Genomic DNA, 23327 nt, shown 5'->3' with positions numbered 1-23327 from the left:
CCATATTAAAACATATAATATAAATTTGGAGTTTGGGCTAGAGGTCCTGGTATGCACATTCTCTTTCTCTCTGCCTCTTCCTCTCACTTAGTCTCTCTCTAAAATACATAAAAATTATATAAAATCATGAGTCAAATATATTTTCAAGTTTAAAATTATAAAATTTACTATTGTTTTATGATGGTATAGCAATAACCAAGATAAGCAGTCTGTATGTTGATTACAGCAGAGTCTCATGATCCATTTTAAATTTAAACTGCTCATTTGTAACTAAAAAGCACATATAGGAGAAATTTTTTGTTAACTTTTGTTCTTTTCATTTTTTGCATTTCATCTATGAAATTATTTTTAGTCCATGTCAACAGAAGCACAAGTATTTACACATTTATTTAGCTAACATTGATTTTTTTTTGCCCTATTTTGGCAAGCCAATGATTTTGAATTATGAATTTAAATTAAGGATTCACCCAAGGTTTACGTTCATTTTAAAACATAATTCTTTATGTTAAAATTCATATTTAACTTGCTCAGCTCAATATCTTAAAGATTAGACTACCTTCTGTAATGTCTGCTCCGACATTTCTTTCCCATTCTTCTCTGGAGGACTCTTCTTGACCCCATCATCTTCACAGTATCTAAAGAGTTGTTCTGGTAAAGAATAATAATATATTATGGTACTTCATAAATTGCTCAAACACTGTCCTGTCAGTTTAAAAGAGCAGGTTTTGTGGATTTTCATTTATGAGTAATCTAGTCTATTTTCTTGTCAAGTATTTATCCAAGAGCTAAATGGTGACCTTTCTCAAGATTGTCAGTCACATAATTATGTATCTTTGTAGTGTCACTTTTTTTTCCAGTGTTAAGATTTTCAAAAGTACAATAGATCTGTAGGTTAACAATACTATGCTTTTCTTCCCATTTTTGTTCTTTTGTAGACTATTCCCCCTCTGCCTTAAAAGCAGAATCTATTGCCTTTTTATCTATACAGTCACTACTAGTTTTATTCTGCTGATCTTGTTCCCTGCCAGGAGGATCAGAGTGATTGCTGAACAAAGCAAACTAACAGAATTAGGGTGGACTGAAACAGTTAATATCCCAAATGAAAACCTTTTCTTCAAGTGAAAGATCATATGCTAGGCAAGGCAAACCATAAACATCACTCTTCCGAAAAAAACTGTGGCCTCATAGCAGACAGAAACCCAGGTACATGGGTGAAGTTTTTGGGATGTCATTCCCATACTGGCTATGTAACTGCCTACCAAAATTTTTTCAGCTCAGCAGAAATCTAAATGTAACTTAGTCATAAAAATTCATTAATATTAAAATTGAAATTCACCAAAAGATGTATGTAAATGTTTTCTTATATGATAAGTTACAGTGATAAATGTAACATTTTTTTACTGAATTATTCCTTAAATATAACCTTTCTTAACCAAAATGGGAGCAAAAAATACATAAAGCTACAAAGATACCTATCTGTGTTAGCCTGAAATAATTTTGCTTTAAAGTATGCTTGACTGGTGTAGGTCAGTGTATAACTTTGATTTATCAACAAAGGAAAAATAAAACAATATTATTCTCTATAGAGTAGAAATTCTCTTGGCATAAACAGTGACTAACAAGTTTGTTAGAGTGAATTAGGCCTTTCTTTTGTCTTTGAAACATGACATACCCAATTAAAAGTTCTGTACTCATGAAATAAATAGAACACTATTCTAAGGATAATAAAAGCTAAAATAGGTAGAATTTTCCAACTAGGGAATAAGTACCTTTACCTTGATAATAATCTATCAGTTCCCAAGTTCCTTCTTCTAGTCCCCTAACACTATGGTGCTGAATTCATTTACAATACTCTTTCAGCAATATCGAAATAATATGCAAATATAATTCATCTGTTCTAGTCATTTAAATATCTCCTATCGTTCTGAGTGAACTATCTATTCTTAAAAATAACAGTGATATACTCAAAGAGCACTGATTAAAAAATAGCTACATAAGTAATAAAATAAACACTATAGATTAATTTAAAAATTACTTTCTCTACTGCTTTTTTTCTCCTGGTTTGTGCAAGGCCGTCATGTTCACCTCTGGGGTCTGCTTGAAAGTATGTTTCACGCCTTCATAGATTTTATATAGAATATTCAAGCAGTGAAGCCCAGGTCTACTCAAGTACCTCAAGATTTAGGAAGTGAGGAAAAAGGACTTAGAAATTTAAAAGTCTATCTACAAAAAATCAGTTTTTAATATTTCAGTTTCAAATGTTTTAATTTTGAATTTAATTTATTTATTAGCAAGCAGTGAGAGGCAGAAGAGAGAAAGAGAGACAGAATGGATGTGCCAGGGCCTCCAGCCACTGCAAATGAATTACAGACACATATGCCACTTTGTGCATCTGGCTTTATGTGGGTATTGGAGAATCCAAGACGGGTCACAGGCTTTGCAGGCAAGTGCCTTAATCACTGACCTACTTCTCCAGCCCAAATATTTTGATTTTTTCTATCATTATAAGAATGCTTTCTAATTAATGTTCTTCCTCAGGAGTCTTTTTTCATGTTTTATTTTCTTTTTAATTTGTGTTTGTTCAAAGTTGTTGAAACTTGTTTAATTCTATTTTTCTGTTTTCTTTCCTCTTCCTGGCTTACTGTAGAGGTGAAGGAAATTTCTCCTTCTCCTTCAGAAGGTTGGAGTCTAAGTGTGCTGAAATAAATGGACAATAAACATGTAGTAGAAAAGTTATACCACACCAAATATGAAAACTACTGGAAGGACTACATAGTCAAAGCTTCAGTGCCCTTTCCACAAAGAATTAGAAATGGAAGAGGGTATTGTAGGCAATTATTTACGGGTGGAAAACAATAACTAAATGGGCCTGTGGGAGAAATGGGCCTGTGGGAAAGACAATGGCCTAGCACAGAGGTGATGGACAGACTATACTAGCAAAGAAGCTATCATTCTATGCATCACATCTGCTGGGTGGTAATTACTGGAAAAACGGCTGATGTCTTCAGTGAAAACAGGTAGGTAGTGTTCTTTTGTATGAGGTAATCCATGGATAAGAAGATTTTAGGGAGGGAGTCCAAGACAACTGAATTTCTTTGGGGAATATTTTCAACTGTCTGATAACATCTCTCCTTGAGCCTGCTGGTGACATCCAAGGGGAGATCAGAGAGACCTTGATTCCAGGCAGTTTCTAAGGCCTTTAAATTTTCCTCAGTATAGCTTGGGTTACAGGCTGGCACATTCTAATAATCTGAGCACTCGGCACTCAGAGGCTGAGACAGGAAGAACATGAGTTCTAACTTAGGTTGGGCTACAAGACCTTGACTCATCAAAGTATTATTCTTTGGACTACTGTTTTCTAAGCCTCCATATTAAATTAAGTCTCAATTATTCTTTTATCTTTACTGCTTGTTATCGCTTTAGATACTCTTTTTCAACTATAATAACACATCAGTTATGATGGTTTTATTTCAAAAAAATTTGTTTGCTAGTTTGTTCTTTTAGACAAGATTGACTATGTATCAAGACTGACTATGATCTCACAATTTTCCTGTCTCAGCCTCCAAGTTCTGGGAGAACAAGTCTGTACCCATCTTCAGAATTTTCCTGGTATTAATAGGAGGATTCCTAAACAAACTTGTTTTCCTTCAGGGGGAATTATCAGCTTTTAAGGTTAATTAGAAAAGGAGCTAGGTATCATTTTCCCCCCATTTATATGAACTATTTCCTCAGAAATTCTTTGACTTCATTTTACTCTTAGGAAAAGTAAAACACTATTCATGAATAGGTTTTATTTTAGAAGATACTAGCAAGACCTCCAGTTCCCAGCACAGAACTTCAAAAAACACAGTAATTTCCTGAGAGACTGGACAAGTTTCATTATTTGTTACAAGCTTTTTTCAACCATACCAGAATTTATCCTAATTAAATGATTGTTGGTAGGCCCTACGTAATTTCAGGATGGAGATTATTTGCCAAAGGAACTTACTATGTGATCATATAGTTGGAATGAGTAACCTCACCCCCAGACTTCTTGTGGAGGAAAAAGAAACAATAAATTAAACTAAATCACTGCAGGTGAATGGTTAATTATTAGTGTGTACATAAAAGGAATGTATATTTGAAAACCCCTAAACAATGAAGTCCTGGGAAAGGAGCAGCCTAGAAAGCATGGTGTCCTTTCCCTTCCTTCTGACCCTGTGCACCTCTGTAATTCAGCCATTCTTGAGTTGTATCCTGTAAAATGAATGCAGAGCAAACAACGCCCTTTCGGAGTGCATTCTAGTAAATTATCCAACATGTGGAAATGGACATGGGCACCTCCAGTTTACTTATTGGTCAGAAATGCAAGTTGCAACCCAGGACTTATCAATAGGCATCTGAAGGAGGGGCAGTCTTGAAACTGAACTGACTTGTGGGATCCCATATAGTGTATGGATAATCAGAGCATTGGATACTAGGTGGAATAAAACCTCCATATAATTGATGTCAGAATTATGAACAGAAACAGCTCCTAGAATAACTTAACATAATGGATTCACATCTACATGAAGGCAAAGCCACAATAAGCAGAAATAAAGAAATAAAAAACAGAGAATAAAAATATACTACCTACATGAAGCAGCTGAAGAAAGCACAGAAGTTATTTCCAAAGCAATGCCCATGTCCAAGCATTTTCAGTTATTCCTAAGCATGCTTATTTGAAGGTCATTAATTCAAGAAAGAAAGACAGTAGACCCATTTTTTGACAAGCAATGAAGATGTTCTAATATTCTGACCCATTCTTGCTCTGTTCTTTCACATTCCTGCATCGGTCCTGTCTGTAGGAGCTTGTTGGGATCTCCCTTGACCATGACACCATGTCATGTGAGAAGACAGAACATGAGGACTTGGCACTTGCTCCACTTCAGTCTATCTTATACTATCTCAGTAAGTAATTAAAGGCAGTTGAAACATTCATTTTATCATGGTGTCTGAAATCAGCTACTCATGCACCTGGCAGCTCAGCTCTCTACAGCTTGGCTAAACTCTTGACAGATACTGTGGGACTATATTAAAAACTCATTACACTATGAATTGAATTTTTGGTAAAGGTGTATTTAATGGGTAGAGCCTTATGGTGTTCATGTACAAGGTCTACAGTATGTAAAAATAATTTGAGAGGAAAAGTAATATTTGTTTAAAGGGTTTAAAGACCATTGTAAAAACAGTCAAGTAAGCAGGGAAAATAAGAAAAATGGATTAGGTATATGAAAAGAAGTTAGTTATTATGCCTATAGTTTGGGGATTAAAATCAGGAAAGGCAATGTCCATAGAAATAAAAAGTAGGTCAAAAGGGAAAAATTATACTTTCAAATACAGTAAATAAAAACTAAAAAATGAATTAAAGAAAGAAAAGAATACATGACAAAATGGTCTTCATACACTGGGCTTAGGACTAGGCTATTGCTCAAAAAAGCAAACAAAGGAAGAAAGTATTATGATTACTTCAGTTTACTGCCTAGTTAGCATCTAAGTCACAGCACAGAAATAAGATCCATAATTGACACCTAGTAATCATCCTAAAATAAAAATAGACACTCAGAAGGTCATGAAAACTAAGAAAGCTATCTTAAAGAGCAAAAGACATATCTGCTAAAAGGTAAATGTCTGAAGATCTACAAAGTGTCCCCTTCAAGGCTTTAGCTATATTCTGAAATGGGGTGTTATGGGTTCAGGAAAGTCCTCGAATCCTGCACCCTGGGTTGATGTTTGCATTTAACCAAACAACTGGACAAACCCTACTGAGAAGGATAATTAATAAATTATTATATTGAGGGAAGTACAGAACCAAGGGAAGGTCATGTGGTCTGAGAGCTTGGGGGGGGAAAAAACCCTAAAAAGAGAATTAGAGAGGAAAGCAAAAAATGTACAAAGAGCTACCCCCATGTGGAGGGCAAGAGAGGGTAGATAGCTGATGTGGGAGTAGGAGTCAGGGGGTTCTCCCCACCACCTGCTTGGGTGAGGACAAGGGGAAACTCATCAGCACCTGGAGGTTTAGTAGTAGTAGGTACTTCAGAGAAACTGCCCTCCATTGATAAACATATTTATAGCTTTATGGTGCTGAGCCCCACCTTCTTGCTCAGGTGAGCCAGAATAATAGCTGATTGGTCTGGGGTACAGGCTGACCTAGGAAAAAATCAGCCATGACACCAAATTCTTGGGGCTGAACTTGACCAACCACATGCTAGGATTAAATCCAAGAAAGAAGATCTCCCTCCCAGGAGGGGCCCAGATTGTTCTGATAAGAAGTCAGATCATACTTTGATCTCTAGCAAAGTGGAGATTATCAGGACACTTTCAGGGACCCAGTCACAGTAAGGGGCTAACAAAGCTACCTCGAGCACATGCATGAGGAAATTACTCAAATTCAATTAAAGCCAACAGACAAACAACAACAAAACACTCAAAAGGATTCGAAGAAACAAACTCAAACAGACCCAGAATTGGTTTATGCTCCCATCACCTAGAGAGGGGAAAATAAGAACACACATTCTATAAAGAATGGCAGACTCAGTAGAAACAACACAAGCCAGAGACAGTGAGGTAAAATATCCTTAAGAACAAAAAGAACAAACTGCCTGTCCATGTAGGGTTCTTACTGAAAATCTTTCAAAAATGAAAGCAAGCCAGGTGTTGTGGCACTCAGGTGGCTGGCACAATCATGATTCTAAGGCAGCTTAGGTTACATAACTTCCAGGGAGACTTGAGGTATTCAATGGAAGCTTATCTCAAAATATTGCAGGGGGGGAAAAGACAAAGTAGAGGATTTTTTTGTTTGTTTGTTTGCTTGTTTTATTTTGGTGTTTTGAGGTAAGTTCTCACTCTAGCCCAGGCTGACTTGGAACTCATTATGTAGACCTAGGCTGGCATTGAACTCACAGTGATCCTCCAACCTCTGCCTCTACAGTAGAAGAGCTGAAATTAAAGACACCACCATGTCTGACTGTTTATATTTTAGGTGTACAAAAATTGACCAAACACAGATTTTATTTTCTCATGTGCATAAGCTGAAAGAATTTATCACTGGAAGATGTATACTACACAAAACATTAAAGGAAGCCCTTTAGGCAGAAAATAATTGATATATAGAATTTCAGAAGAAAAGAATAGCAAGAATGGTTTTCAGAAAAGAGAGTGAGAGCCACCAGGCCTAGACCTTGTTAGATTCAAGACTCTTAGCTTATGTCAAAAATTTTTGACATGGGTCACTACTCTTTAGTCAGTGAATAATACCTTGAACAAAATACAAATGTAAAATAGAATCTTGAAGTAAAACATTTTTTTGTTTGTGTGTATGAGTGTGTATGTGCATGTGTACAGATGTGCACACCCAGAGTATGCATGTGAAAAAGCCAGAGGAAATTATCAGATGTATTCTATTATTGTTTTTCTTTCTTTTTTTGCATCTTTATTTTATATTATTTATTTATTTGTTTGTTTGTTTGTTAATTGAAAGAATGAAAGAGAAAGAGAGAGACAGAAAGAGAGATATAAATAGGCAGACAGCAGAAACAGAGAAAGAATGGGCATGCCAGGGCCTCCAGCCACTAGAAACAAACTCCAGATGCATACGCCACCTTGTCCATCTGGCTTAAGTGGGTACTGAGGAATTGAACCTGGGTCCTTAGGCTTCTTAGGCAAGCACCATAACCTCTCTCCATCCCCTATTGTTTTTCTTTCTAATTTCCTGGAGACAAGGTCTCTCAGTGAAGTTGAATCTTATGCCCATTTTGGTTAGACAAACAAGTTCAAACAGCCCTCTTGTCTCTGTCCCTCAGCACTGGGGATACAAGTACATGTGACCATGTCTAGCTTTTACATGAGTGCTAGAGATCAAATTAGGGGCTAAATGCCTGCATAGCATGTTAATTCCCCACTTAGCTAAGTCCCCAGCACAGAAAATATCATTAAAGGAAGAAAACAACATAATACAAACTTGAATTTAATTAAATAAGCCAGAAAAGAGAACAAAATAATAATAAAATATAACTAGGTTCAAAAAAGTAAAACAATAATTTGAAAACTGTATGTCACTGAAGAATTAATATTCAATCAGGAAAAACAATGCACATAAGAAAAACTGAATTACTGATGAGTTATAATCCTTAGATAAACTGAATATAGAAACAAAACTGAAAAATAAAGCAAAAATATATATATAATGGCCAGATAAAAAACATAATGTCCTTGAATTAGATCATAAAAATATACACACAAAAAAATTAGGGGCTGGAGAGATAGCTCAGCAGGTAAGGTGCTTGCCTGCAAAGCCTAAAGACCCAGATTTGATTCCCAATACCCACATGAAGCCAGATGCACAAGTGGCATATGCCTCTGGCATTCTTTGCAGCAGCTAGAGGCCCTGGAGAACAGTGCCATTCCCTCCCTCCCTGTCTCATTCTTTCTTTCTTTCTCTTAAATAAACAAAATATTTCTAAAATCTTTGTAACATAGTAAGATTTTAAGTGACAAATACTAAATATATGTTTTTCTCCCCACCCCCACGGGAAACGTGATTCAGAATAAATTATATCAAGATAGATTGTATCAAAAATTTTAAATATTAAATGGAAAAAAGGAAATCTTCAGATATGGATGTAACAAAAACAAGTCCAAAACAGAGAGAGGTATTAGAGAGGAAAGGGAAGTCAGACAATGCTCTGTAACAAATAAGAAGGGCTTCAGTGGAAGTCAGACGGTGCTCTGTAACAAGAAAGAAGGGCTCCAGTGGCAGTCAGACAGTGCTCTGTAACAAATAAGAAGGGCTTCAGTGGAAGTCAGACAGTACTCTGTAACAAGTAAGAAGGGCTCCAGTGGAAGTCAGACAATGCTCTGTAACAAGTAAGAAGGGCTCCAGTGGAAGTCAGACGGTGCTCTATAACAAATAAGTAGGGCTCCAGTGGAAGTCAGACACTGTTCTGTAACAAATAAGAAGGGCTTCAGTGGAAGGGGGCAAGGGAAGAGAGATCAAGAAGAGTGGTGAGATTATGATGGTGACATATTACATAGATTTATGGAGGTTGTCCATAAAAATAAAGATTTAAAACATCCAAAAAAATGTCCAAATAAATACAGCAAACCTGTTATAGAAATAAACACCTGGAAAATTCTCAGGGTTGGGGGTGGAAATCACTGTGACCAAATATAATCATATCCTGACAATGTATCCCTACATAGCATCATTCTCCAGTACCTAGGCTCTTACAAACACAGGTTTTAGTTTTATTCTTAAAGAAAGGAAATACTCTCAATCATATCTGGCCAACCAAGAAACACATCAAAATTAAGACTTCACAAATTTTTTAAAATTAAAAACTAATAATGAGTCTGTTCTACATAGAAGGACATTGAAACTAAGAAAACTGTTGCTGTGCTACAGACTTTCACAGAAGGTTTTTAAAGCATGTTAAGGGGACTGAAGATTTAGGTCAGCTGGTAGAGTGTTTGGCTATCATGCAGTAAGCCATATGTTAGATACCAGCCAGGGGACAAAAACAGGCTGATTATAACAAATGTGTAATCCCAAGATGGAATCAGGAGGATCATAAGTACAAGACCTTCCTCAGCTACACAGAAAATTCCTGGTCAACACAGGACATATGAGACCCAGTTCAAAAAATTTTTAGAAAGGTGTAGAGAAATTAAAAAAAAAAGTTTTAGAAAAATGCGGTTTTTCAGGCTAGAGAGATGGCTTATTGGTTAAAGAACTTGCCTGTGAATCACAGGGACTCATGTTTGATCTCTCTCCAGATCCCACGTAAGCCAGATGCACAAAGATGATGTAAGCAAGTGCAAGGTGGCACAGGGAACACTAGGGAGCACAAACATCTGGAGTGGCTGAGGCCCTGCCATGACACCTCTCTCTCTGTCACTTGCTCTTGCTCTCTTTCTAAAAAAAGCTAGGGTATCCATCTTTTCCTACATGATATTCATTTTAAATTCAACTACTAAAAAATTCATAGTAATTATATTTTCAACATTTTTGCAACCTTTATTTTCAAAGCTAGGAGATTTTAAATATTGATAATTCTTAAATATATTAAATTTTATCTATAACTAAACAACTCAGATTACTTTATTCCAACTTATTTGTATTTGGTTGGCTTCAAATATGTAATAATAAATATACTTAATTTTTAATACATTTAAATACATTTATTCTTTAAAAATATATCACATTTATGGTATTTTTTATACATTTCCATATTACCATCAACAGATGGTTATGTTATCTCTTTCTTCCCTCCCTCCTTCCCTTCCTTCCTTTTTTTGGCTGAGGACCACCATGATGATTAGCAGGAGCATGTGTAAGAGGTCAGAGAATATTTGGTGTCCTCTCTGTTCATTTACCTTTTTCCTTCAGATGACACCTCTCAACTAAACCCAGAGCTGCCATATTTGTTGTGTTTTTTGTTTTTTTTTTTTTATTCTCAGCAAGTCCCACTGATTATCTTCTCTTTGTCCCTTGACCCCACCCTCTTCAGGACTAGTGCTACACCTGTAGGTACTGGGAAACTAGGAGCTAGGAGGTCCTGGGCCTTCTCAGGCCCTTATGCTTAGTCAGCAAGTGCTCTTACCTTCTGAGTTATCTCCCCAGGCCTGTGACTGATCTAGTCTCTAAATAAGATATTTATGATGCAAAAGCCCTATCTATGCTGACTATATGCAAAACTGGAAATAGTGTTGGGGATTCAGGGAACCAGTACTGCATCTGATAGCTTCAAGATGTTTGAGTGAGCCTTGGTCACCTATATGTCTATGCAATGATGACATTGTATTCAGAAAACCCAAGCTAATTACTAAGGATTTTCAGAGCAAAAAGTGCCTAACTTCCATGGCACAGACGTCACCCAAGACAAAATGTGTACCATGGTCAAAAAATGGCAGACCAAGCCGGGCGTGGTGGCGCACACCTTTAATCCCAGCACTCAGGAGGCAGAGGTAGGGGCATCGCCGTGAGTTAGAGGCCACCCTGAGACTACACAGTGAATTTCAGGTCAGCCTGGACTAGTGTGAGACCCTACCTCAAAAAAACAAACAAAAAAACCCGACAGACCATGATCAAAGCTCATGTTGATGTCAAAACTACCAACAGTTTTTCTCTTATCTATTTTGTGATGGTTTTACTGAAATATACAGGGGTCAAGATGAACAAACAGACCCATCAAATCCAGAAGATGATAAAAGTCATTACCCCAGGTGAAAATAAATGATTCGAAAGCAATGGTCAATAAACTGATTCCAGACAGCCCTGGGAAAGATGCAGGAAAGGCATGCCTGCCAGTTTGTCTTGTTCAGGGGGTCCTCATTAAAAGAAAAAGAATTCTGAAGTAGCTCCAGTTTGAATTGGGAAACTCGTGGAGCTCAAGATAGGCAGTCATTCTGGAAAAGCTACTAGGGATGAAATAGCTGCTAAAATCAAGAATTGGTGGATAGGAACCACTAGCCCAAGATATTTTAAATTTTGGCTTTAAAAATATTATTGATTTATTTATTTGAGAGAGAGAGAGAGAGAGAAAAGAATGGGTACACCAGGGTCTCTAGCCACTGCAAATGAACTCCAGATGCATGCACTCCCCTGTGCATCTGGTTTATATGGGTCCTGGAGAACTGAACTGGGATCCTTTAGCTTTACTAACAAATGCCTTAACTGCTAAGCCATATCTTCAGCCCTCTAAAATTCTCCTTTTATAAAAACAATTTTTTTCTTCATTTTTTATTAATTTATTTGAGAGAAACAGACACAAAGAGAAAGGCAGCGAGAGAGAGAGAGAGAGAGAGAATGGGCACGCCAGGGCCTCTAGCCACTGTAAACGAACTCCAAACATATGCACCCCCTCGTGCATCTGATGAACATGGATCCTGGGGAATCAAGCCTCAAACTGGGGTCCTTAGGCTTCACAGGCAAGCACTTAACCGCTAAGCCATCATCTCTCCAGCCCCAATTCTGCTTTATTTTATTTTATTTATTTTATTTTATTTTATTTTTTTGAGGTAGGGTCTCACTCTAGCCCAGGCTGACCTGGAATTCACTATGGAGTCTCAAGGTGGCCTCGAACTCACAGCGATCCTCTTACCTCTGCCTCCTGAGTGCTGGGATTAAAGGCATGCACCACCACACCTGGCTAAAATTCTGCTTTTTAATAGTGACAAAAATTCTATTTGTGAAAAAGAAGTTTGGAATGTTTGAATTATAATTAGTAATAAATACTTTGGGTTTTATTTGTATTTGATCTAGGAGTTTTGTTTTTACTATTTTCATTCTTTCTTACATTTGAGTGTTTACCTGTTTTCAGAAACAATAAGAAAATTTTTTAAAAGTAAATCACACACACACACACACAAAGCCAGGCGTGGTGTTACATGTCTTTAATCCCAGCACTTGGGAAACTGAAGTAGGAGGATCACCATGAGTTTAGGCCATCCTGAGATTACACAGTGAATTCCAGGTCAGCCTGGGCTTGAGCAAGACCCTAGCCAGGGCTACAGCAAGACCCTACCTCAACAAACCTAAAAACAAAATAAAGTAAATAAAGGACAATGTCAGAGAACCTCCCTAACAGTTAACAAGTAAATAAGAAGCTATTACAATGAAACAGAGAGAAAAGAATAGGAGATAAAATTGAAAACTAAACACTAACATTGTTTCAGAAGCTAATTAAGGAAAAACTTGAAATATGAAACTTAAAGGTTAAAAATGAGAATATTTGAATATTCATTTAACATATCATTAATGACTTGTATAAGATGGCTGAAATAACAATAACTGATAAAAATGTCACAAGAAGGGTTTAAAAATCAAAAATAGCTATTAGTTATAAATTGTCAATATTTTACAATGCCAATAATTATGTGCCCAAAGGGTAAATAAGAAAACTTTCTATGTTAGCTTCATTTGCTTTTCTTTTTTTGCAAAATATCTTTAAAATTTTTATTTATTTGAGAGAGGGGGAGAATGGGCACACCAGGGTCTCTAACCATAGCAAATGGACTTCAGATGCATGTGCCACCTTGCACATCTGGCTTACATGGATCCTGTGGAACTGAACATGAGTCCTTCAGCTTTGTAAGCAAGTGCCTTAACTGCTCAGCCATCTCTCCAGTCCTATATTTGCTTTTCTAATGAGGTACTAAAATTATATAGTAAATATAGTTATCTTGGTTTTTAACAACAACTATGAAAAGCTGTGTGGTTGAATGAGTTTTATGTTATGGAATTGATGAATAATACATTAGAAAATTTCCAAATTTCCTCCTAGAGTTGAGATATGGCTTCAAGACAATAGATAGAAATAAATACTTTCAAAATCTTGTAACATCAAAGGAAAACAGGGCAATTATTATTTTTGAATATAACTTTATAAAACTATGAATAAATATAACCAGGAAAACTGCAAATGAACAACAAAAATAAGGATATTTATCCCTATCAAACATCTTTTAACATGTTCAGCAAACTGTGAAGACTGCCCAAAGTGGGACTTTTAAAGCTGTTTGAATTTTTCACACGACATAAAATGTTAATGAGGTATAAGTGAGTAAAGTGATTAAAAAAAAAGAGGGGAAAAGGAGGTGTATTTTAAAAATACTAGAGCTTAAACATAAAGAAAGAGATAATTTAACAAGCATTGTGTTAGAATTTACTTATGAAACATTACCTTCTCTTTTCTCTGCTATATACCTGTTCAATTCTTGTATTGTTGCCTTGTCAACAGATCTATGTACTTTAAGTTCATCCAACTCTTCTTGAAGATTCATCCTATGAAATTTTAAAGCAATTAACATGGAAAATGTTAATAAGTCTTGAAGTAGTAATATAATAAACCAATAAGACAAAAAGGAACAAGTAAGGCTGTAAGGATAATTTAAAAATAAGAGATTGTAAGATAAAAGCAAAAATATAATAATATATGAAACAATCTTTTGCAATTTGCAATTATATTTTATGAGGATCTCTTTCTTTTACAAACAAAATGTTTTCAATGAGCTTTGTTAACTTTGTTACAACAAATATGTTAAATACTTAAAATATAGCTTTTATTTTTCTTCATTTGGAGACTGGTTCAGTTGCCTTGAACTTGTAATATATTAATGCTTTGTACTCTAGGGTTGCATTACTGGGAACCACGGAACCTTTAAAAGTGGGAATCTAGCTGGGCATGGTGGCATACGCCTTAAATCTGAGTACTTGGGAGGTAGATGTAGTGGGACCACTGTGAATTTGAGGCTGCCTTGAGAGTATATAATGAATTCCAAGTCAGCTGGGCTACAGTAAGACCCTACCTCAAAAAAGGGGGCCGGGGTACAGCTAAGTGCGAAATCTTTAGTTATTGGTGGCACAACTACAGAGGAGATAGAGAGATTCTCATTCCTCTTTCACCTCCATGCTTTCAGAGAGGTGGTTTTGCACCACCATCACTTCATCCAGAGTAATAGGAAATAATGATCATGGACTGAAACAAATTAAATTTTTCTTCTTATAAGTTTACTGAGATATTTATATGACACGATATATCTTCTATAAGGAGATTTTCAGTGCAAAAAAAAAAAAAATGGATGAAGGGCTTGGAAAGATGGTTTAGTGGTTAAACGCTTGCCTGTGAAGCTCAGTTCCTCAAGGCCCACATTAGCCAGATGGACAAGGGGGCACATGCTTCTGGAGTTCGTTTGCAGTGGCTGGAGGCCCTGGCGTGCCCATTCTTTCTCTCTATCTGTCTCTTCCTCTCCCTGTGTCTGTCGGTCTCAAATAAATAAATAAACAAAACATTAAAAAAAATGGATGAAGGAAAAACCAATATAATAGTTAAAGAAGTTAAAGGAACATAAAAATAAATAAATGAATGTATTTAGAGCCACAAATAACAGGTTACGTAATCACCTGTTCAAAATAAGAGGCTATGCAACAAAGAAATGAAATAATAAAAGCAAGTTCTTCTTAACTGTTTTCTAAAGATACTCAGGTGATAAACGTGTGTATGCATACGTGTATATATGTATATGTACATATATATATGTATGTATGTATGGATGGATGGATGGATGGATATTAAGAGATAGAGAGGACTCCTTCAATGCGCTCCTCCAGACACAAAATTGCCTTGATATTCATGATCTCGCAGTGCCTGACACTACCTACACAAGACCATCATAATAGGAGAAAAGATGATGACATTAAAATAAAAGGGAGATTGATTGAGAGGGGGAAAGGGTATGATGGAGGGTGGAGTATCAAAGGGGAAAATGGGGGGAGAGAAGGAATTACCATAAGTTATTGTCTACAATTATGGAAGTTTTCAATAAAAAATAAATTTAATAAAAAAGATACTCATGGGCTGGAGAGATGGCTTAGCGGTTAAGCGCTTGCCTGTGAAGCCTAAGGACCCCGGTTTGAGGCTCGGTTCCCCAGGTCCCACGTTAGCCAGATGTACAAGGGGGCGCACGCGTCTGGAGTTCGTTTGCAGAGGCTGGAAGCCCTGGCGCGCCCATTCTCTCTCTCTCCCTCTATCTGTCTTTCTCTCTGTGTCTGTCACTCTCAAATAAAATAAAATAAAATAAACTATTTAAAAAAATAAATAAAAGATACTCAGATGATATACACATCTATGCATATATTATAACATCATGAAATGAAAGAATATAAGCAAGGAAACAAGCAAAATGAATCTAAAAATGCTCAATCAAAGATGAAAAATTAGCAAATGCTTACAATGTAAAAAAAAAAATTCTTGGGCTAGAGAGATGGCTTAGCAGTTAAGTGCTTGCCTGTGAAGCCTAAGGACCCCAGTTCAAGGCTTGATTCCCCAGGACCCACGTTAGCCAGATGCATAAGGGGGTGCCTGTGTCTGGAGTTCATTTGCAGTGGCTGGAGGCCCTGGCACACCACCCATTCCCCCCCCCCCGCCTGTTTCTCTGTCTGTCACTCTCAAATAAACAAATAAAAATAAAGATTCTTGAATGATCAAGTTAAAAAAATTCTTAGCTGGACATGGTTGTACATGCTGATAATCCCCAGAATTTGGGAGATAGGGTAGGAGGATCACTCTACATAGTGAATTCCAGGTCAGCCTGGGCTAGAGCAAGATCCTAGCTCAAAAAAAAAAAAAAAAAAAAAAAAAATCCTAAAGTAAAAAATAAGTGGTCTCCACTTTTCATCAGGCTACTTCTTAAGAAAAAAGTAAATATATAGTTTGATGCTTAGAAGTCCATGCTTTTTTATATAAACATAATATACTTACATAAAGTTAGTAAAAATTTAGATCCAGTGATATAATATTGACATCTTCTCAAGTAGATCACAGATGAATTGGAATAAATAGACATTTACTCCATCACACCATTGTTAAGAAAGGGGTCCTTATTTGTTTAGCTAATAACTTACAACATACTTAACATGACTCCACAAAGAAAAAGCAAATATGCTTCATCTCAAATCAGTATTCATATAAAATATTTGAAAGACACTCTTAGAAAATCACCTGATATTTACAAAGAATCCCACTTACAGGATAGAACAATAACCATTCAAGTGCCATGGAGCAATTACCAAGATAAGACCATGTGCTTGGTCATATGCCAATGCTAAGTGAGCCTCCAAATATGTAAATAATGCCAAACATCTTCAATGGCTACAATACAATCAAAATCAAAAATATGTCTGGAACATCCTCAAATGCTTTTTTTTTTGTTTTTGTTTTTTTTTTTAAATTTTTTTAAATTTATTTATTTGAGAGCGACAGACACAGAGAGAAAGACAGAGGGAGAGAGAGAGAATGGGCGCGCCAGGGCTTCCAGCCTCTGCAAACGAACTCCAGACGCGTGCGCCCCCTTGTGCATCTGGCTAACGTGGGACCTGGGGAACCGAGCCTCGAACCGGGGTCCATAGGCTTCACAGGCAAGCGCTTAACCGCTAAGCCATCTCTCCAGCCCAATTGTTTTTTTTTTTTTATCCTACTTCTGATAACAATTTTCTGCTTGCTAAACTTTAGTCAGAAAATTTACCCCCAAGATCCAGTCACCCTACAAATCTGATTTGCTTACTCATTCTCTATCATTTCCAAAGTGTTTAGCAAGAATTCTATTAAACCAGGTTTGCTACTCCCCCCAATCCCAACGTTTCCTCTTAGTAATTTTCCATCCAATGGTCTATATATGCCCTGATCCTTAGGCATTAAATTTCACTTGCTCAGGCTACTGATGGAATTGAACCCAATCTCTCTCAACTGAAAAATCCTGGTAATATACATAATGATGCCCTGAAGCATGGTATATTCTTGCAGTACATATGCATATATATACATATGGCAATCAACATACCATGGATATGTACAATTAGTTATGCACAAGAACTTTTACTCATAACTGCAAACAAAACTGAAAAATACCCAAATGTTCTTCAGTAGATGGAGAAACAAACTACCATACATCCCTACAGCAAAAAATCATTGAGAAATGCAAAGGTGAGGTAAGATGAGGCAAACTTCATGAATCTCAAAGGCATTATTCTGACTAAAGGAAGCTGGAATGTAAAAACATATAGTCTATATCTATATCAAGGCTTCTTAAACACTTTTTATTCACTCCCCAACATATTTTTAAGCAACCCCAGGAAAATAAGAATATAAAACAGGTATAAAACATTAGCTGATAAATATCATAAAATTATGTATAGCAGTTATTCAGTATGCATATACCTTCATCATTCATTTAAAAAATAAATTTACATACTGTAGAGATGAATTGTTTCTTTATACATAAACATAAATCTTGGGCATCTAATGGATACTCCAGGACTCACTATATCTTCAATATCTTTCAGAGGTGATTAATATTTTGATATTATAACTTTCAATTTTGAAAAAAATCTCCGTACATCAATACACAATATAAAATGGCAGAAGTATGTTTAGAGACATTTAAAAAATTGTTGTAAATTCTATGTAAATCCCAAGACAAATTTAATGATGGGTTGAGTCAGCAACAATTCAAATAGAAATTTAAAAAATCAAACACTGGGCTGAGGAAATGGTTTAGTGGTTAAGGCATATGCCTGAGAAGCCTAAGGATCCTGGTTCAATTCCCCAGGACCCATGTAAGCCAGCTGCACAAAGGAGTGTATGCATCTGGAGTTCATTTGTAGTGGCTAGAGGCCCCATTGTGCCCATTCTCTCTTTCTATCTGCCTCTTCCTCTCTCTCTCTCTCTCTCTCTCTCAAATAAATAAATAAAATATTTTTAAAAAAAAATCATACACTCTAATACCATAAAATCCAAAGATACTGATACTCATATGCCGAGTAATGATGATGGAAAATATTAAGTCATTGTTTTCTATAATTAAACATTATGTTTGTTTAGATATAAATCTTTATATGTACATAAAAACAGTACAACTCATAACATACAATAGCACAAATTGTAACCAACATGTTTTAGGCAGCTTTTGTTGGTGCTTCCTGGAATGACAGCATGTACAGTGCAAAGCCATGTATTGTGTGTTCAGAAACAAGACTGCATTGATATCAGAATACAAACACAGGCAAGAGCTATCAGAAAATAACTCACTTTCACTGTCTCATTTTCATTTAATTTCAGGTCACTATACATTCAGAATTCTTTTACTGTTGCCAAATTCTTTGTGGCATCCATATTCATTACAAAGACCCAAAATTTAAAAATATAAACTCAATGTGATTCTGTGCTTATGCCATTGAGGAAAAGGGGTAAACCCACTGATGAACAGGTATCACGTGCTGAGAGGATTGTACTGCAAAGGGACAGGATAAAGAACTATTTTGCATACTAATTATGGTGCTGGTAAGCCAAATCTGTATCATCTATCTATCTATCTATCTATCTATCTATCTATCATCTATCTCTCTATCTATCTATCTATCTATCTATCTATCTAATCTATCATCTGTCTACGTTAACTCATAAAATGTCACACTAAACTGTATCATACAAAAAGCAAAAAATTCCAACCTCATAATAAACTCTAATGAATGAAAGACTGATGTTTTAAAATTCTAATTGTTTAATAATTATACTTTTTGATATTAGGCTAATTATTTTCTTGTGTGTGTGTGTGTGTCAGTATAGGTGTGCCACACACATACATGTGCAAGTTATAAATGTGGAAGTCAGGGTATAGCTTTCTAGGGAACCTCCTCACCTTCCACTTCATTTGAGGTAGAGCCTCTCAATGTTCACCACAACACTAGTCTTTGAACTTCTAGGAAATTCTATCTCCAACACCCATCTCTTCATAGGTATTTCAGAAGCCCAAGAATGCTTTTGGCTATTATAGGGATTTTAGAAATATAAACTTGGGTACTTATACTTGCACAACAAGCATTTTATCCATTGAGCTATCTGCCTAATACTATTAGTTTTATTTTTTTAAAGATTTATTTTTATTTACTTTTTAAATTAGAGACAGAGAGAGGGAGAGAGAAAGATAAAGAATGGGCACACCAGGGCCTCTAGTCACTGCACATGAACTCCAGACGCATGTGCAACCATGTGCTTCTGGTTTATGTGGGATTTGGAGAAATGAACCTGGGTCCTTAAGATTTGCAGGCAAGTGCCTTAACCGCTAAGCCATCTCTCCAGCCCTAGTTTTATTTTTGATATAATGTTTACTTAAGAATTTTTAATACTGAACGTGTGTTTCCAAGTAAGCAACCCAAGAATAAAAAATTTACCTGTACTCATTCTGTTCAAGTACAACCATGACTAACATCCAACAGTACAAAACAGAGATTTAAATGAACAAATGTTTCATAAAATAACCCAACCCTCCCTTCAGGACATGTTTCATAGATAATTTAAGGCTTATTTAATTCTTTAGCATTTGTAATGAAAAAAAATTCCTTACACTTTACTAAATTAAGGCTTATGTGAAAAATAACTATTTTGCTAATGGCAATTTATACTAATGAATTGAAACAGATTCAGGAATGTTTTTCTACAGAGCTATTTACACAGGATTCTGAGTTCCTTACTTTTATTTAAAATGATTTAATCATTTTCCACTGCCTTATTTAATTAATGAATAAAATAAACCTCCAAATGTATTTCTTACACCAAACTTCTGCCAAAATTTCTTGAATAGATTTGATCTCACAACTAGTTAAGAGTAGGTCTCTCATCTAACTCACCTTATACAAATTTAAGACAGTATTAATGCATGTTACAACATGAGTGAACTTTTAACATTATGTCAAAGAATATGGTCATAAAAGACCACTAAAATCACTTTTTTATGAAATATCTAGTATATTTAAATTTATAAACACATAAATTGGATTAGTAAGTAGTTGACTAGGATTGGAAAAGGTGAATGGAAGGGTTAGAAATTTGATGACTAAGTTGTGTACACTTCTTGAGAGATGTTAAAAATATTCTAAAAGTAATTATAATGATGGAAGGAGTACAACTACTTGAATATGCTAAAAACAACTGAATTATCTGTTTTATATAAGTGAGTTTTATGGCTCCTAAATTATGTTTCAGTGAAGCTATTTAAACCCAACAAGAATTGTTTCTGAGACAAAAAACTATGTAGTCTATAAAATGATTCTCAAGATAAGAGACTTGATTATTAGCATCAGATACTTAGCACTATTAGAACATACCATACTTTAAGAGGTAGATGAGACTTGACATTTAAATCTAGCATAGTCATCTGCTCAAAACTTTATCATTAAATAGGAAAGACTGTTATCAAGTTATTTGTTAGTATATAACTAAAACAAGCATTTGATTTACAGATGAGAACATTCAGTGACAATTAATTACAATAAGCCACAGGATATTTAAATTTTAGTTATCTAAAGGATAGCTAAGTGTCTTTTTTTAAAACAAATTGTATGATTGAAGAGTCTAAAATTAACTCTAAATGAAAAAATAGATAACAGAAGAGGCTAACTATACTGATCTAACTCTTCTTTGTCTCCAAATAAAGGGTTCTTTTCATGCTGAACATAATAGCCTGTGAATTATAAGATCAAGCAAGCAAACTGTATGTTTTCTAAAATATGAGTATCCTTCATCAAGTTTTATACTTAGGGCAGCTAAAAGACCTATGTGGAGGGATCAGGATTAAACCCAAAGGACAGGCAGAGCACAGCAAGAAAGAAAGCAATTCCCTCGTGTCTTTTGCAGGTCACTACCAAGGACCATGTTAGCAGATCCACACCAGACCCTTAACAGGCAGTTCTGCTGCTACCAGTAATTAGCTTGGACAGCTCTGGCTCCAAGAGTAGCAGCAAGGCTACACCATAATGAGCTCAGCTGGGATTAGCAGGACAGGGCAGGGAACCAAGAGAGCTCAGGCACTCTGCATTGCGTATATATCTAGGAGATCAAACAAGGATGGCTGGCTAGGTTATCCCCTCTCCACCTCATTCCAAAAATGAAGCACGGCAGTGTCTAAAATACAGGCTAATGAAGAGCGACACCCTCAACAGATGAGAGCCACATTAATTAACACAATCCCTAGATCATATTATACAGTTTCTGTTAGAGCTAGCAAATGCACAACTTGCTGTTGCCTACTGCACTTGAGCACATGAGCACAGGCAAACTCACTCACTCTCTCTCTAAAAGCTAGTCTTTCTGTTGTTACTTTTATTGGCAAAATTGAGATTATTTCATTTTCAAATTCTATAAAATGTTAAACCACGGAAAATTCTTCAAGTTATTTTTCTAAGTTTTTATTGTTAAAAAAAGGAAACTCACTTTTGAATCATTAGATCCTGGTTCTCCCTTTTGAAATATGCCAGTTCATTCCACACGGCATCAGAATCTTCTTGTCGAAGTTGTTGAGGCTCTGCTCTTTCAATTTTTCTGATTTCAATCCTATTTTTAAAATGAATAATTTTGCAACATATTCAAATTATTATAAAATTAATTTATATATTCCTTGAAATTAAAAAATATCTGTCAACCAAATTCTCAATTAACAATTCAAGTTTACTATTTATCACATGACTTTCCCAATACTTAAGTATATAAAAATTAAAGTCCTATATCACTAATTTCTTATAGTTAAATTGCTATTATATAAAGAAAACTTTAAGCAAACACATGATATTCTTAGATACATGTTTTTCATTCATCCTAATTAAGTAGTAATAAAACACAGAGCATAGGATTATAACTCTCCAAAAAATAAGGATTACAGCAACTGATTCATCTAGAATTTGCAGATATTCAATGTGATGTGGTAAGGAAGCCCCATCATAGACCAAGCTATTAATGGCCACTGTGTCTGAAAGTAGATTGTGCTCTTAAAAGTGATTATTGGAATGTTAGATGAACAGAGGTTAGTTAAAGCTAAGAAAAGTTGCTTTCTAGCTGCTTTACTGAAATATAGTATGAAATATTTTCCATTCATCATGGCAAAATCAGATGTGAGGGCTGGAGAGATGGCGTAGCGGTTAAGCACTTGCCTGTGAAGCCTAAGGACCCCGGTTCGAGGCTCGGTTTCCCAGGTCCCAAGTTAGCCAGATGCACAAGGGGGCGCACACATCTGGAGTTCGTTTGCAGAGGCTGGAAGCCCTGGCGCGCCCATTCTCTCTCTCTCCCTCTACCTGTCTTTCTCTCTGTGTCTGTCGCTATCAAATTAATTAATTAATTAATTAATTAATTTAAAAAATCAGATGTGACAAATATCTGTAAGGAATGCTAAATGTCCTTTATTTTTTCATTCTCTGTATATAAAACATACTCTTCATTTTTAGTTTTAAAAAGTACTGTACTGGCCAATTTAGAAACGATTTCTCCATAGAACAGACCAGTTTGTATCATCAACATTGCCCTGAAGGATCCATCTCAAAGATGAGAGGGTAGTAGATTTTCTGTACTCATTCCGTCCTTTACCCTCTGTTGATACTGCTAACAGGGGAGCCACTTACAACTATCCAAGATCTGAACACCTGTTCAGAGCAATTGAACTGAGACCGCAATTCATTCAGATAAGCTGGAGAACAACTTATGGATAGTAAAGACCTTCAAACTGCAAACTATGGTGAAATGCATTTCCAAGTGAATTCATATTTCTACTTTCTTTCCATTATAACTCTAAGCACTTTTTTTTGTTGTGTTATAAACTCTGCTATAGTATTTTATTTATTTAAAGCAGTTTTTCAATAATACATATTTATTTTGTTTTAAATTATATTCTTTTATTAAGCTAGTCCATTTACAATAATCAACTTGTGCTAATGACATTTGCAAGTAACAGGAAAACCTATCATTATGTCTAGTACATTTTTTTGCTTT

At 35.7% G+C, this 23327-nt stretch overlaps 1 protein-coding gene across 8 annotated transcripts in view; it reads right to left on the bottom strand.

Annotated features, from left to right (window-relative positions):
• Cntln (centlein) overlaps nucleotides 1-23327 on the bottom strand; it is a 292751-nt gene that overhangs the window by 121323 nt on the left and 148101 nt on the right. For 6 of the 8 annotated variants that reach the window (XM_045135495.1, XM_004658429.2, XM_045135491.1 and 3 more), the window contains 3 exons: nucleotides 21783-21902; nucleotides 13701-13801; nucleotides 557-648 (listed from right to left, as the gene is read on the bottom strand). In XM_045135495.1, coding sequence (XP_044991430.1) covers nucleotides 557-648; nucleotides 13701-13801; nucleotides 21783-21902 — 313 coding nt within the window. The remainder of the gene's footprint in view (nucleotides 1-556; nucleotides 649-13700; nucleotides 13802-21782; nucleotides 21903-23327) is intronic. The other 2 variants (XR_006633803.1, XR_006633802.1) reach the window with 1 other exon arrangement.

This window comes from Jaculus jaculus, chromosome 1 (genome assembly GCF_020740685.1).
Source record: "Jaculus jaculus isolate mJacJac1 chromosome 1, mJacJac1.mat.Y.cur, whole genome shotgun sequence".
Lineage (NCBI taxonomy): Eukaryota > Metazoa > Chordata > Mammalia > Rodentia > Dipodidae > Jaculus > Jaculus jaculus.
This window is presented reverse-complemented; position numbering and strand designations above follow the sequence as displayed.